The sequence below is a fragment of the Triticum urartu genome, chromosome 5A, assembly GCF_056163025.1.
Source record: "Triticum urartu cultivar PI428250 chromosome 5A, HENAU_Tu73, whole genome shotgun sequence".
NCBI classification, from domain to species: Eukaryota; Viridiplantae; Streptophyta; class Magnoliopsida; order Poales; family Poaceae; genus Triticum; species Triticum urartu.
The window spans coordinates 491,265,691-491,281,889 of record NC_141877.1 but is presented as its reverse complement, the minus strand read 5'-3'; the positions used below and the strand labels follow the sequence as shown (position 1 = coordinate 491,281,889).

The following is a 16,199-nucleotide window of genomic DNA, read 5'->3' as shown; positions in this document are numbered from 1 at the left end:
AGCCTAAGCTTGGGGATGCCCCAGAAGGCATCCCCTCTTTCGTCTTCGTTTATCGGTAACTTTAGTTGGAGCTATATTTTTATTCGCCACATGATATGTGTTTTGCTTGGAGCGTCTTGTATGATTTGAGTCTTTGCTTTTTAGTTTACCACAATCATCCTTGCTGTACACATCTTTTGAGAGAGACACACATGAATTGGAATTTATTAGAATACTCTATGTGCTTCACTTATATCTTTTGAGCTATATAGTTTTTGCTCTAGTACTTCACTTATATCCTTTAGAGCACGGTGGTGGTTTATTTTATAGAAATAATTGATCTCTCATGCTTCACTTATATTATTTTGAGAGTCCTTTAGAACAACATGGCAATTTGCTTTTAGGCATAATAAAAACTTTCATATAAGTGCATTGAATACTAAGAGAAGTTTGATACTTGATGATTGCTTTAATATATGGAGATAGTGATATCAATGTTGTGCTAGTTGTGTAGTTGTGAATTTGAGGAATACTTGTGTTGAAGTTTGCAAGTCCCGTAGCATGCACGTATGGTAAACGTTGTGTAACAAATTTGAAACATGAGGTGTTATTTGATTGTCTTCCTTATGAGTGGCGGCCGGGGACGAGCGATGATCTTTTCGTACCAATCTATCCCCGTAGGAGCATGCGCGTAATACTTGGTTTTTGATGACTTATAGATTTTTGCAATAAGTATGTGAGTTCTTTATGACTAATGTTGAGTCCATGGATTATACGCACTTTCACCCTTCCATCATTGCTAGCCTCTTCGGTATCGTGCATTGCCCTTTCTCACCTTGAGAGTTGGTGCAAACTTCGCCGGTACATCCAAACTCCGTGATACGATACGCTCTATCACACATAAACCTCCTTATATCTTCCTCAAAACAGCCACCATACCTACCTATTATGGCATTTCCATAGCCATTTCGAGATATATTGTCATGTAACTTTCCACCGTTCCGTTTATTATGACACGCATCATCATTGTCATATTGCTTTGCATGATCTATTTCTTGCTAGCATCTCCGAATCTCGAGGACGAGATATGTTTTAAGGGTGGTAGGTTTGTAACATCCCAAAATTCTAAATTTTAGAATGTTATATTAAATAAATAGATTTGTTTGATTGTGGTGTGGTTGCTTGTGTGAAATTGAGTGAAATTCGAAACTTTTTGAAAGTTAAATGAGAGGGAATAAAATGACTTTCCCAAAACTTTCACCTTGCTTTCTGATCTCCAAGAATTCAAATTTATTTCATCACAAAACCCTAGAGAGAAGAAGACATGGCTTCTTCCATTTAAATAAATGAAAAGAGTTGTTGAAAAGATTTGAATTTTATTTGAAAATATTTCAAATATAGAAACTTTAAGCAACTCAATGATTTTCATGAGAGAAGATAAAATTACTTATTCAAAACATATGAAATATGAGTTGGAAGTTTAAAAGAATCAAATTTAAAGTCCCTTTGGAATTATTTTCAATTTGGAGTTATTTGCGTTTTATTCAAATTATTTTTCTCCAAAAATAAAATAAATTTAAAATAGGGAAAAATGATTCCCTACATCAGAAAATTGGAGATAAATAATTTTGAAATAATTTTGGTATTTTTAAAATGATTTTATTGGATTTTATTAGAGCTGTAGCACTCTTTGCTTTATTCAAATTTGTATGGATTTTATTTGATGTAAAAAAATGTTCATATTCTAGAAAAAAAATTCTGAAAATTTTGATATATAATATCACTATGTACAATTTTACATTTATTTTTTTTATTCAGTTTACTGTTTTCAGTTTAAAAAAAGCTACGCGTACGTCTGGAACTAACTGTCGCTTATGATCGCAGCATAGTGATATCGGACGCCCCATCATTTTATTTTTTTTCTCTTCTCTCCTACATGGGCCAGGCTGAGCCAGCCTTTTTTTTTGACCGAGTTTGTTAAAAAAACTACAGCGCGTGGCCAGGCCTAACTTTTAGCCCAAGATTTTTTCAAAATTCATCTACGTACGTTTAGTCCCACATTGGCTAGCTAAAGATCTCTAAGCCTCATTTTCATCTATAAATATAGATTCATAGAGCCTTCAAAATTTATTCGATTCGGATTAAATCAATATTTTGGTTTGACTAAATTATTAAAGAAAAAATATTTCTTTTCTTCGGCGGGACTTTTGGAAATTGTCTCCTTCCTCTGAAATCGTGTTTTCTCTACCTTATAAAGGTATCTTTCTTCATTTTTTCTTTTTATATACTCCCGTAGTTTATTATTTCTAAATTAGTACGGTAACATAATTAAATTATCAATTAGTCTTTGTATTTATACATTAGACCTAGAATTTTTTTAGCCGTAGCTATTTTTCTTCCGTAAAACAGCTTGGCCCTGATTTTTTAAATGGTCATAACTTTTTACTCGTTCATCCAAATTAGATGAAACCAGCGTCTATAGTTTTGTCTTGTTTTCACCTATCCAGTGAACCTGTCACATCAACTTCTTCAAATTTTCAAATTTCGAAATTTGTTCAGATTCATATTCAAACTTATTTTGGTCATAACTTGAGTTTTATAATTCCGATTTAATTGATTCTTTTTGAAAATCGAAGCCCTTGACCTGAACTTTCTGATAAGGCCAAATTCGCATAATTTTGATACTGTTAGAAAAAATTTTATGTTGCAAGAGTTATTTGCTTGGTTTTGATGTTTTCCGAACTGTCTTCTTCGTTCTTCCCGATCTTTTGAGTGATTGCTTATGTGTGGTTACTATTGCTTGCTCACAATAGATTGAACGGAGTGTGACGAGTAGAACTATTAGTAGTTATGAATGTGAATCATCTTCGTCAACTGTACAAGGCAAGTTCACACTTTGATCATATTTTTCATACCCGGTATTATGTATTAGTTTCACCCTCAAACATTGCATGAGTAGGATGTGATAACATGGGTATTGGGAAGTAGATGATGAGGTAGAACCTATTACTTTTTTTATTTTCAAACCCTTGGGAGTTACTCTACGTTATGCTTATGTTGCTATGCTATGCTCGTAGACATTGATTGGGTTTGAGTGTATCCATGACAGATGTGAGATTGTTAATTAAGGTTTAACTTAAGGTGGCTATTTTAATACACATCTGGGTGGATTGGTTGGGGCACCCTGGAGTACCCAGTGGTTTGTACGGGCACCTGGAGAACCCAGTGCTTGCCCAAGGGGATCCTAGAGTATCCGTGTGATCACCGTATGGAATGCCACCCAGACTCAAAGGGATCATAAGATTATTCATGCTAGAAACTTCCGTGTGCAGCCACAAGTTATTATGGGCTCTGGCATAGTTGAGCATGTTGCGTGACCTCTTTTAGTGGTAGGCTAGCAGATGTAGGGGAAAGTAGGTGTAACTGTCTACCCGGAGTAAAGAGTAAATGCTTCTGAAAGACTGTGTCTCAGTCATCCGTTTCTCAAGGACCATGTAGTGCGAGAAATCCAACGGAGGAGATCGAGTCTTGTGGGGAAAAGTGTGCAAACCTCTGCAGAGTGTATAAACTAATCATGGTTAGCCGTGTCCCCGGTTATGGACATCTTGAGTATCTGGTACTTGAATTATTGATTTGATCTCATCACTTTACTTAATTAATGTGTTGGGTTATAAGTATTATTTTGGGATTGAGTTGGAGGAACCTTCTCAACAATTTTCAACCAACTTGGTAGTTAAATAAAATTTATTCCATTGATATAGGGAAAAATTGGCTTTATGCAAAAATTAACCTTAGAGCCTCCACCAGCCAAATATGCATGTAGTGATAGCTAGTATTTCCTCATTGCTCTATGGTGTGAATTTGCCAGTACATTCAATGTTTTGACCCTTTGTGGCTGCAACGTCTCATGTTGCGGGATTCTTACAACGAGTAAGTGATACGTTAGGGTTACGATTTCTACACTCAACTTTGCCGTTGGTGTTGATGGGAACCCACAACCTTTGTTACTTCCGCTATATGGATTGAGGTAATAGTATTTACATTACTTTATACATGTGATTTACCTCTATTATAAATCATCGAGTACTGTGTGTGTCAGCATACCGATCCAGGGATGACACTTAAGCACAGAGATTTTACCGACTGAGTTCGGGTCGCTACAATGTATTTGCCGTCCACTAGGCAAATTACCTGATTTCAGTAGTGTGTGTTGCTATTGTATAAGACCTATATAAATACTACGTAAATACACAGAAGGAAAAAATACAAAAAATCTTAGCAGTGGCGTAGGGTAAGAGAGTAGCAGTAGCACTGGGGCAACACTACTGCTACACAGACTTAGAAGTGGCGCAGGGTTCATACCAGCGCTGCAGCTAGTTAGCAGTAGCACTGGATGGACCTGCACTACTGCTAAGTCTGTGTAGCAGTAGTGCGGTGTTGCACCCCAGCACTACTGCTAAAAGTAAGCTACAACATGCTAGTAGTAGCACGGCCCCCGCTCTACTACTTGGGTTTTCCCTAGTAATGAGGAGCGGCTGGAGAAGGGACCGGGACAAAGAGGAAACGTTGAGTGAGGGGAAAGAAGTGGGATAAGGAGAGGACTACGCATTCTTATGGTTGCATCATTTATGAAATAGTTTGATCCACATGTAAGCAGCCACGTCAGCACCATCTGGTCCCACATCTAAGCAGCCATCAGCATCTTGTGGGCCCATATGTCATCAGTATTAACGGTCAAAACTGACACCAGACTTTATTATTGACGGGACCATCAACAATAAAACCCTCGGCGGACCCACCTGGAAGCAGCCACATCAGCAATTGCTGACCCTACCTGCCAAAATCTTTGAGCGATCAAACCCGCGAATAGATCACCGGTGACGGGATTATCATCACCAAAAAGATCTTAGGCCACAGATTGGGCTGTCATAGGTGACATTCTGGGCCGTCACCGAGAACGGTCATCTGCGTAAATTTTTGGTTCATCACCTAAGATACAATCTTGCGTGACGGAGGAAGTGGTACCGTCGAGATTTTATTTTTTTATGACGGCACTTTGGTGACGATGGGGATGACGGCCGAAAAACGTCGCCAAGACATTTTCCGGGACGAAAAACGGTTATACATGACACAAGTGAAATGTCATAAAATAGAGCAAATTTTGTTGTGTTGCGTAGCAGTCTAGTTAGTTAGTTTGGGCATGATGAACTTCATTGATTATGTTTACTATATGGTGCTTCTCTTTGCTAACTCTTTCTCTTCGTGTTTCTTAAGTATATTATGTTGCATATTATTGATGAATACGGATGATGATGATGCATCTCTATCAAGGATATAGATCGATGACGAAGAAGTGATATGCCGTGCATAGGGAGTGTTCTGGGAGTGTACGACGAGTGACCAGAGTGTCATGCCCAAGTCGAACGCTTCCCAGGCAGCAACCATAAAGGTTTTCAGAGTAGAATCCAAACGGAAGCTACTTACTTGAGGTTCACGCTAGCGCGGGAGAGGAATCAAAACCGACTCAAGAACTACTTCATAATTCAACTCTTGCTCATAGTGATCGATCTTCTCTTGTATATCATAGTTTAGATTGATATATGATGAAACATGTGTATGTTACCATGTAGTTGCATGTATTCGAGACTTGTAATAACTTGTATTGCTATTTTGAGATGATGATGAGACATTTGTGTTGGATAATTATGACGATGATGATGAGACTACGTTGTAGCACTTCGATGATGATGATGAGACATTTGTGTCAGTTATCTCACCACTAATAATATAGTGATATGGTTATACTTTATTAAATAAACAATAGAAAATTTTCTGGCCCAACTTTTAGGGGGCTCCCACAGGTGGTGCGAATAACATATTTGGATAGATATAACATTATATTGCTGTAGTTCACTGTTAATGAGAAAGGATGCAAAACTTCGGAATTCCATTTCAGAGCTCGGGTTGTATTGAGCTCGTTTGACTTTTTATTTGAAAAGTTCAAAATTCACATTTTGAACTTCCAAATTTTTTTTGAAAAAATTCCACATGTATGAAGAGTTTAATGATGATATATGTTAACATGTGAACTACCAAAAACAAATTCATAACTTTGATAACTGAACAGTACATGCATTGTTCATTATTAATAATTCACAAATTTTCCATTTTTGTGTGGCTCAAATGTTAATGTATTTCATTGTGAAACATTAAACACTTGTAGCACTAGTACAGAAAGGGCTAGCCACAACTTTAATTAATGGCGCCTTATTTTTAATCCACGCCACCATTATTTTTTTAAATAATGTTGGCGTTGGCATATTTGGTACATCACCACTACATTACTGGTGGCGCGTCTTCCAAAATCCATGTCACTATTATTTGAGATCCAACAGCCAACCCGACAACAAGTTAGTGGTGGGTGTAAATTTTTGTCACGCCACCAGTATTTACCCTATTGGTGGTGTTGGATTTGTTACGACGCACCGGTAATCGGACCGAGCAATTTGAAATTAATGAAAATTTGGGCCAATTACTTATGGCTTGTGTACACGCACCAACGCCATTGATAATTGCTTGTGACTCACGCCACCAATAAAGTCTACAGCATTCCACTTAATTCCCATGAGTTTATTTTACTCTCTACCGATCAATTTTCCTTGTTTTTTATATTTTTTTAGAAACATTTGTTTTTCATATATAAGTCAATGTTCTTTGTTTTATAGACAAATATAGAAAATGCCACGCGGGCATAGCACCCAAAAGCCCAAAAGGCCCAAACGACCGACCTAACCCTACAGGCCGGCACACGAACAGCTCTCTCCGCGGAGAGCTCCTATGTGAGGCTTTTTGCGTCAAACAGTTGATGTGTCGCACAGGGGTGGCTCACCTGAGCCGGCCCATTTGCCATCCGCGAGGTGAAAAACAGCGAAAAAGAAATGCGCCGGTGCTAGGATTCAAACCTCCACCTCGGTAGTAATGTGTGTGTTGTGAAGCCACTGCGCTAGACCAGATGTTGTGTTAGATTAGCAACGCAACTCAAAAAGAAACTGTCGACAGCGGCAGAAGTGTAAAAGATTCGCAAAAGTTAAAGTCCCAATGAGGGATCGAACCGAAGATCCCCAAATGGTGCTTTTTTCAAAGGCAATTTTTTTAAAAGCCAAACATTTTCTAAATAACGTGAACAAAATGGAGAATATTTTGAAAAGTGAAATCATCTTATAAATTGTGAACAAAATTTGAAAACTGGAACATTTCTAAATATCTGGACAATTTTTAAAAACTTCAACCCTGAACAAAATTTGAAAATGGGACATTTTTTAATTTCTGAATAATTTTTGAAAATTCGAACACAAAACTTTTTTCCAAAAATAAAATGTGAATGTTTTATCAAACACGAACATTATTAGTTTTTTTACAAATTTTAAGAAAAATCAAACATTTTTCAACACACAAATGAATTTTGGAGACGTGAACATATTTTTTAGAACGGAAACATTTTTAAAACTACCAAAAAACTAAACAGGAACAATTTTTCAAATTTCAAAACAAAATTTGGAAACACGAACAACTTTTGCATGTGAACATTTTTTGAAACTCTAGAACGAAATTTGAAAAAACAGACATTTTTTAAAATTTGCAAACAATTTTGGAAATGGAACATTTTTCAAAACTCTAACAAAACATGTAAATATGAACATTTTTTGAAATTGCAAACAAATTTTGAGACGGGAACAATTTTTTCAAACTCCCAAACAAAATTTATGGAATTTACGAACATTTTTCCAATTTGTAAAGAAAATTTGAAAACATGAAAATTTTATAAATTTCTGAAGAAATTTGGAAAGTTGGAACACTTTTTGAAATTCCTAAAACATTTTTCGAATGCAAACAAAATTTGAAAACATGGACAATTTTGAAATAGGAACATTTATTGAAACTCAAGAATAAAAATTGAAAAAATGAACATTTTTATTTAATTTGCGAACAAATTTTGCAAAGTTGTGGAATTTAAAAAAACATAAAGAAAAGAAACATAAACTAAAAAGGAAAAGAAACAGAAAATGAAAATGAAAAAAACGAAATAAAAAAACAATAGAAAGCCGAAAAGAACCAGAAAAAAACGTTGCAGAAAAAAACCCAGTTGGACGCACTATGTATAAGTGTGCCGTCCCATGTCTGTCGCTCGCTCGCGAATAGGATTTTCCCTCTCCGCGATCCCCAATTCTCCCACTGCCACGCGAATCAACTTGTGATTGAGTTGGTTAGGTGGACAGTGGTATCCCCAATCCACCAGGGTTCAAATCCTGGTGCTCGCATTATTTCTGGATATATTTAAGGATTTCCGGCGATGCGTTTTTAGTTGGAGGAGACGTTCCCGTCGGCGACGAGGCGCCTACGGTGACTTTGTAAATCTCAAGATGATATGCCGGCTCAGTCTCTCGGAGGTGCTCATAGACATAGGGTGTGCGTGTGTGCATTTATAGAGGTGAGTGTATGCGCGTGTATATGAGCGCTTTGTGTGTACTGCTGCTAAAAAAAATTCTCCCACAGCCACCGCCGCCCACCGTCCACTGCCCCATCTCCCTCACATCTCACCGCCGGCCATGGCCTTCTCCACCACACTGATCTGGCGGTCTCCACGGCCGGCGAGGTCCTCCTCCACCGCCCCCCATCCGGCGGCCCCCACGGCCGGCGAGGTCCTCCTCCACGTCCCCCATCTGGCGGCCCCCACGGCTGGCAATATCCTTCTCCACCGCCGCTGACGATGAGAATCCGTAACCCCGGCCTCCACCGATCACGTCTTCCGTCGCCGCACGGCGGATCCGGCGAGATCCCGCCCGTGGTGCGTAGACTGGCGCCCTCGACGGAACTCAGAGGCAGTAACCGATGCACTTCTTTTCCCTCTTCTTCTGTTTTTCAGTCTACTATATGATTAATGATTGATTTATACTGTACATAGCACACACTTAACTAATTAACTTGGAGATGCATTCATGTCATTTAGATTTAGAGAAGGAAGTGAATGGAAATCTTTCAACCCTTCCATGTTATTTCTCTAAAGTTGCCAGCAATCATATCTCAGATCAGCATGAACTTGTTGTCCAGTCAAAATTCTGATGTATGGAAACATATAGCTGGCAAATGAACACTGAATTTGAGGCTCTCAAAACAGATTTTCACCATACTATACTATACTATAGGTGATCCACTGTGTTCGTGGATGTTCTGGCAGTAATTTTCTTTAGCTCTCGGTCTATATATAGCTTAGTTTCCTTTCAATCTTTGTTGCAAATTAGAGTAGCAAATAAAAGATATGTGAACAGCACTTTTTCCAAAGATCATTCGCACAGACTGAAAAATGCGAGGTTAGATTTTGTAGCATAGCCAACTTACGATTTTACTAACTGGACACAAACTTAAAAGATTATTTTGCATGCATGTAATTTTGAACTGTTGTTTTGCCTATAATAACACAATCAGAAGAAAGAGTACCAATATGAAATTCTTTCTGATGTAAAAGTTACTATAGAAGTAGACAATATGGTCTTGTTCGGCACCAGTATCCCATCTTTGCATTGCAGAGTCATCGCTGCACTTGCCGACAGTGTTTACTGTTGTTAAAAGAAAGTCATATACCTAGCTACAGCATGGGATAAATAGTGTGGCCATACATACATCTTAGTTAACAAATATGACTACCTGCGATCTCTGAATAATGTGCCTTCAGAATTACTGGACTCGCCGAGCCTGCCATGGATAAAAGGGAAAATGAAGGAAAGAAAAGAAGGTAATATCGTGCATGTCTTGCTCATCCTGCACGGCTGCATGTACTGAAGTAGAAGTAGCAGCAGTACAATATTTTGTTTAGGAATCACCGAATCAAAATATTGTACATCTGTACAAAATTACGCTGAGCCAGAAATATAATTTAAGCTGGGTTTTCACTACTGACAGATGCATGTTAAATATAGAGTTAGCATCATAGTAAATTTCTGCTGCTATACTACATGTTGTCATTTTAATACACATGGACAATGCATGCTTTGTGCAGTCTGAACTTCTATCTACTGATTTGCTTGTATCTTTGAAATTTGTAAGAAGACATGTTTGGCATCGCCATCAACATGTTCCACGGTGCCCTCGCCATCAGGGCTGACTGCAGATTGCGACGGAGTGCCGCCCAGCTGCTGCTCCGCCATCGCCGTCGACAGCATGGGCTTGGCCGGAGTAAGGTTCATTCAGCACAATCGTCACGGCAGAAATTCTAAAGCTGCTGCAGGTTAGCTACAAGTGCTAGACTGAGTACTAAGTATCAGTCTCCTTGCATTAAGCACCCCTGGTAAAAAAAATAGATGAACCAGGAGCTTCATTGTAGTGGATGCCATTGCTGACCTTAGTCTACTTTATTTTTCCCTCAGTTAGGTACTGCAAATGGTAAGTGTGGCAATGCTTATGAAAATTCTTGTCAACAGTAGGAGTGTTCTCGGTAATGGTGTTGATATGAATCTATCTTTGTTCTCTGTTGAAATGTTAACTAAGCATCTCTGTTGAAATGTTTTGACTTTTCCTTATAATTCGATGAAATGCCTCATAGTCTCAATCTATATTTTAGCTAATAGCTAATTCATCATTTACATTGGAAGTAAGTTGTTGCGGTGGCGGCGACGGTGGCGGCGGTGGCGACGACGACACCAACATCGCACGGGGATGTGGCGGTGACAAACGACGGCGACATCAACACGGGGCTGTGGCTGCGATGACGACTTGCGGCGACAATTGACACGGGGCTGTAGTGGTAACGACGACGACGACATCCACACGAGGCTACAACAAGGACAACCTCTACATGCGATGACAGTGACGATGGCAACGGTGACACGACGGTGTTGTAGACTCGTGGATCTTGGCAATGTATACATACTAAATGTATGTATTTGAATATATGAATGAATGCATAAATATTTGACTGCGTGCATGTATTGTGTATTTTTTTTAAATCACGCTGTTATTACTTGTGTATAATGGAGGTGTGCTATCCATGTGCATGCCATTGCTATTAGTTGTGGCGCGAGTGAATAGTGCCACGCCACCGGTATGTAAAATACCAATGGCGTGGGGACCAATGTCATTTGTATTTTATAACAATGGCGTTATATTGGTGGTGTTGACCTTCCACACGCCTAGAATGTGGTTTTTAGAACGCCGGCATTAGCGTGTTTTACATTAGTGTAGAATGCATTCATATGTATAAAAATCTATAAATTTTTAAACTTTGAACTATGGTTTTTGATGTTTAGAAAAAATCAAGCTCCAGGAATGCCTCACTCGCAAAACCAAGCAAGATAAACACAAATGAAATTTCTAAATTAGAACAATAAGAAACCTTCTGAAAAGGTTGCTATAATTTTGTGAAAATGCAACTCAATCATATGCACATAAGTGAAATTACGCCCAAAAGCAAATTTGAATAGGTTCCCCCAAAAAGGAAAAATTCAATAAAATAATGGTAAAAATAATCCGTTTGAGCACATGGTCAGCACGCATGAGCCACAATGCAATATAGTACAAACTCGTACAACACAAATCATTAAGTCGTTCATACATCGAAACAACAAATAGCTAAGTTGCTTTATTTCACTCTTTGGCAATATTAGCCTTAGCGCCTGCTAGTTCCCAGCTAGCAACTTTGCATCAGTTATCATGTTGTTCTTTTTCCTCTGCCTTTTTGTCAAGCTCCAGTATCATATTGGCAGCTGCAGAGCACCTCGCATCATGTGGGGTCGGACAAGGATCACCAATGATGCTCATCTCAAAATCAGGGCATCTCAAACGTACTTCACCGACGTGCATTCCTGAAAGGATAGGAGAGTAACTCGTGGATAAGTGCTCAAAAAACAATGTGTGGGAGCTATGAATGAGAGAAGATGGCACTAAATCGAATAGCAGTTCCTGGTTATTGCTAGGTGCAGACCTATTCAGTTCTTGACAAGTGGAATGCAATGAAGTGAGTAGAGGTGATCTCTGATAGATCCTACAATGGCGCGATACATGTCTTTGGTAACCATGGACCAAACCGTGATGTTGAATAAACATAACACTAGAACAAAACACAGACAAGTGGTTTAAAGATCTGACCACTTGAAAACTCTTTTGCCCAGGCATGATACCAACGGTGCGCTATAGGGATTGGATTCAATAAACGTTAATCAGAAAGTATGTGGCACAAGAGCTATTTCTATGAAATTCTTTATTATTGTGCCTATATGGTCCAAGAACTCAATGCTTGTTCATTTGGAAAATTATAGAGATAAGAGTAAAGGTATTTACACATACCATCTGCTAGTGAAGGTACTACTGTGTATCTAGGGGCCATCCAATCGCAATCACAACAGATCTTATCAAGCTCCTGCATTGACAAGTGTCAAAGGTACAAATGTCATTTAAAATTTTAACGCATCAGTTCAGCGCGAGGTTTCTTACCATGCATTTATTGCGTTGGGCGAGTGCCTCCTTCAAGCTCAATTCCATCCTCCTAGTGCTCTTGGTTATGCCATCATCACCAGAGAAAGCTAGATTGGCAACTTTCATTATATTTGAGCTAGGTTGCTTATATTTGTCCATCATTGACGACAACACTCCCGTTGTCATCTTCTCTTCTGCATAAGGTTTAAACATGAAGAGTAATGGAAATGTGGAACTCATACATAGTTTGGAATCGCGGACGAAACTGCCGCAATAGCGGCGCTATCACAAATCTGAAATGGCTACGTGATCTGCATGGCATGGGAAATCGCCGGATCGCGGCGCCATCGCCGGAGATCAAGCCATTCCTTCCTTACTCATCGTGGCCAAAATCTCTGCCGCAATTTATGTTCGCCCGCGATTTTAAACTATGAGCTCATATAGAAATAACTTCTTACCAAAATTTGCCACATTTCTAATGGACGATTTGTCCAGAGTTTAAAGTGAGGAACACGACAATTTAACACATAACTTTGGGAAATATATGGCTCCCAGCAAAACATGCCCACAATGTTTGCCACAAAACAATGACAATTCTACAAATGATTATCAATCCAACGATGTTTAGATGTGTAAAAGGTAGAATACCTTTCTTAATTTTCTGTATGTCCATATCACATTGAGCACTTCTGTCTTGAAGTATGAATTCCTCGCGAAGCTAAAACAAAGAGGGGATGAATTCACATCAGATTCTCAACTAGAACAAAATATTAGAAAAACAAGCATCATTTTTTTCCTGAAACAAAAGAGAAGACATAACATACAATAGAATCCCGTATTTTCCGAATCTTTAGCACGGAATCACGAATCTGATCATCGCTATTCTCAGCGACGCCACCTTCAATGAAATTATCAACACACAGGTTAAAAACTTGGAGGACCAATAACCAATAATAGAGAAAACAAGTTGTCTTACGATTGGAACCTGACTTAGGCACTTTCATGATTTTGCGTTTCAATGCAGCACCCTTCATTAAAACATCATCACGTGGTGCCTGATACAACAACCATTTATTCAAATGACCTAGGTCTATGTTACTCACAATAACATTGAGTGCATAGGAAAAATAAAAATGAATAGTGCAACAACCTAAAATGGAGAGAGAGAGAGAGAGAGAGAGAGAGAATAAGGCACTACTAGAATCTGGTTTTGTCCCGAGTTCCAAGACTTCGCCGAGTTCATTCTGTCAGGAACTCGGCAAACTTCTGTCTGCGAAGTTTGATCGAAAATTGGACTCGGCAGTGATAAGCAACTCAGCAGAGCTCTTGCTTTTCCAGGTTCTGATGAAAAACGACTCGGCCAAAAAAAAACTCAGCAGAATATCAAGTTCGCCGAGTTCCCAACAGAAGGAACTCGGCAAAGTCTGACACGTGGGCCATGTCTTGCAAGAGGCGACAGAGCCGTGACGGCGGCCTTTGTTTGCCGAGTTTCATCTAACGGAAACTCGGTAAACATTTTCCCTAAACTATCACATTTGACCCCTCAAAAGACTAGAACCCTGCTACAAATCTGACGTCAGATTTTTGACCATGGCAAATCGATCCTTTTATAGCGTTTTAGAAAAACTATCACACCTCATTCCTAAAAAAGGAAAAAATCTATCACATCTGGGACGCATCAATCATAGAAAGGGAAAAATCTATCACATCTAGCGGTAGTAGTGCAGAATCAATTTTGATCGATTTATTGCTAGGAAGCCGCTTGATCTTGTGCGAGTAGCAGAGGGAAAAGAACCCGATGCAAGCTACAGTAGCTAGCTAGCGAGCGGAATCTCAACCCGATTCGTCCAGCCATAGCTGCTTGGGTTCACGCCCGATTCGTCCCCAGCGCACGACGGCATGAGCAACGCCACCCACCATCTTCTTCGTCCTGCACCCGACGACGTGTCCCCACGCTTCCTACCCTCGCCGCTCGCCACCCTCAACTCCGGCTCCGGCACCACCACCAACGAAGGCGGATACGACCAACTAGGGCGCAGTCAAGAAAAACTGCGGCGGCGAAATCCCCTCATCTGTCCCTTCCGATCGATCCCCTACCCGGCCGTATGTGCATGCGAGATGCGACCCCGGCCCTATACCACGATCAGATCGGATTCAGATTTACCAGGGAGCGCAACAAATATAACAGCAAAGAGCTCCGTCGACGACCTAGACCTATAGCTAGCAGCCAGGCAAGACGTGCTCCACTCACCTCCTGCACGGCGACGAGTTCCGGGGCCGTGCCGCGCTGCTCCTGCGCCCGCGGCGTCACTCCCTTAAACTTCCTCACCATCTTCAACTCCCTCCTCTTTTTCCGCCCCCAAACGATTCAGCCTCTCTTGCTAGGGTTTGTGGGGGGCAGGTGCGGCGGCTGGGTGGCTTTTGGGCCTTTTTGTACGAGGAGAGGGCGAAGCGAAAGACAGAAATGGCAGGGCTTGAATGGCTGTTTCTCTGCGAGCGCGTGATTTCCACTTTGAAAGACGTACTACACTAGTTTGTCTCAAAAAAAAAGGAAGACTACACTAGTTGTCAACCCGACGGACTAGGAATTTTTGGAAATTCGTAAATATAATATTGTGCATAGAAAGTTTCTATAAGTATATATTTTTTTCTTTAAAATCTTACAAATATTTATAGATATCTTTTAGTACTACCCATTTTCCTAGTGTACAAATAATATATTTTCATAGTATAATATATATCTTTTAGGCCCACCACCTTCTTCCTCCTGCACCCGACGCATCCTTGCTTCCTACTCGTTGGTGCCTCGCCGACACCACTTGCGGAGGGTATGCCCGGACAGCCGCCACCAACAGGACGCATCAGAAGACCAACTAGGATGCACTCGAGCAAAGCTGCGGCAGCAAAATTCGGACGCCGAGGACCTCCCATAGTCGCACAATCGAGTAATCATCAAATCAAACTAGCTAGCCGCGTGCAAGCATTTCTATGTCTGATTCATCTCAGATCTATCCCCTACCACGATCAGATTTTGATTGACTAGTGCAGCCCAACAACAAGAATTAACTCCGTCCGATCTATCCGCTAGAGCAGCCAAAGCCAAGCAATATGAGTGTCTGTGTAAACCACGATCAGATCTACCAACTATCCAACCAAAAAGAACTACGTGTATGCGTCATCCACTCACCTCCTGCACGACGATGAGTTGCTTCTCTGTGGCCGTGTCGGGTTGCTCCTGTGCCCGCGCGGAGTCACTCCCTTCATCTCCGTTACCATCTTCGCCATGTCTGGGGGTTAAATGATTACGCCTTGATCGCCAATACCTAGCTATATACGGTTCTGGGGGCTCGCTGCGGCGGTTGGGTGCCTAGCTAGGTGGGTTAGGGTCAAGGGAACACACTCACTTGTGAAGGGAATGGAAGAAAGTGGAAAGAGGACAATTGGACAAAGATGGCCAGTGTTGTGCGAGTGCGTGGAAGCGAGGCACAAGCACACACGCGTTCTTTTACCGTATACAGTCTATATATCATGAAGATGATTAATTCCTACCAAAATCATGTCTCATTTCTGTTTTTTTTTCTTTTTTTTTTCTAACGGCAGGATGATACACTCTTTTGCTGACCGAGACCTACTTGTTAAACAAGAAAAATGAAAACAATTTGAAACTCACAACAAAAGATAAGAGTGATCAAACAACAACACCTAGTAAGCAATCCGCAATACTATCGGACTCAAAGAAGGGAAGATACAATGAA

General features: G+C 40.2%; 1 protein-coding gene and 1 long non-coding RNA gene across 3 annotated transcripts; one reads left to right on the top strand and one right to left on the bottom strand.

The window, feature by feature from the left end:
- The first annotated feature begins 8,511 nt into the window (after positions 1-8,511).
- LOC125510073 (uncharacterized) lies at positions 8,512-10,957 on the top strand. The gene is made up of 2 exons (XR_007284473.2): positions 8,512-10,261; positions 10,626-10,957. It is a non-coding gene; the product is annotated as an uncharacterized LOC125510073 (long non-coding RNA).
- Positions 10,958-11,441: 484 nt separating this feature from the next.
- On the bottom strand, positions 11,442-14,903 carry LOC147972203 (uncharacterized). Of its 2 annotated transcripts, none has more exons than XM_087522986.1 (7): positions 14,696-14,903; positions 13,421-13,499; positions 13,269-13,342; positions 13,093-13,162; positions 12,463-12,638; positions 12,316-12,388; positions 11,442-11,834 (listed from the first exon to the last, which is right to left on the bottom strand). In XM_087522986.1, the coding sequence occupies exons 1-7, from the start codon at positions 14,774-14,776 to the stop codon at positions 11,674-11,676; spliced, it is 714 nt and encodes a 237-aa protein (XP_087379112.1). In that variant the 5' UTR covers positions 14,777-14,903; the 3' UTR covers positions 11,442-11,673. The 2 variants fall into 2 exon arrangements, with proteins under 2 accessions (XP_087379112.1, XP_087379113.1); XM_087522987.1 differs by having other exon boundaries at positions 13,430-13,499; positions 14,696-14,902.
- Between the last annotated feature and the right edge of the window lie 1,296 nt (positions 14,904-16,199).

Coding starts and splice junctions, on each gene's coding strand:
- LOC147972203 (XM_087522986.1), bottom strand. CDS start 14,776: ATGGTGAGGAAGTTTAAGGGAGTGACGCCGCGGGCGCAGGAGCAGCGC. Junction 13,500..14,695: donor AACTCGTCGCCGTGCAGGAG/GTGAGTGGAGCA, acceptor TTGTTGTATCAG/GCACCACGTGATGATGTTTT. Junction 13,163..13,268: donor GGAAAATACGGGATTCTATT/GTATGTTATGTC, acceptor TCTTTGTTTTAG/CTTCGCGAGGAATTCATACT.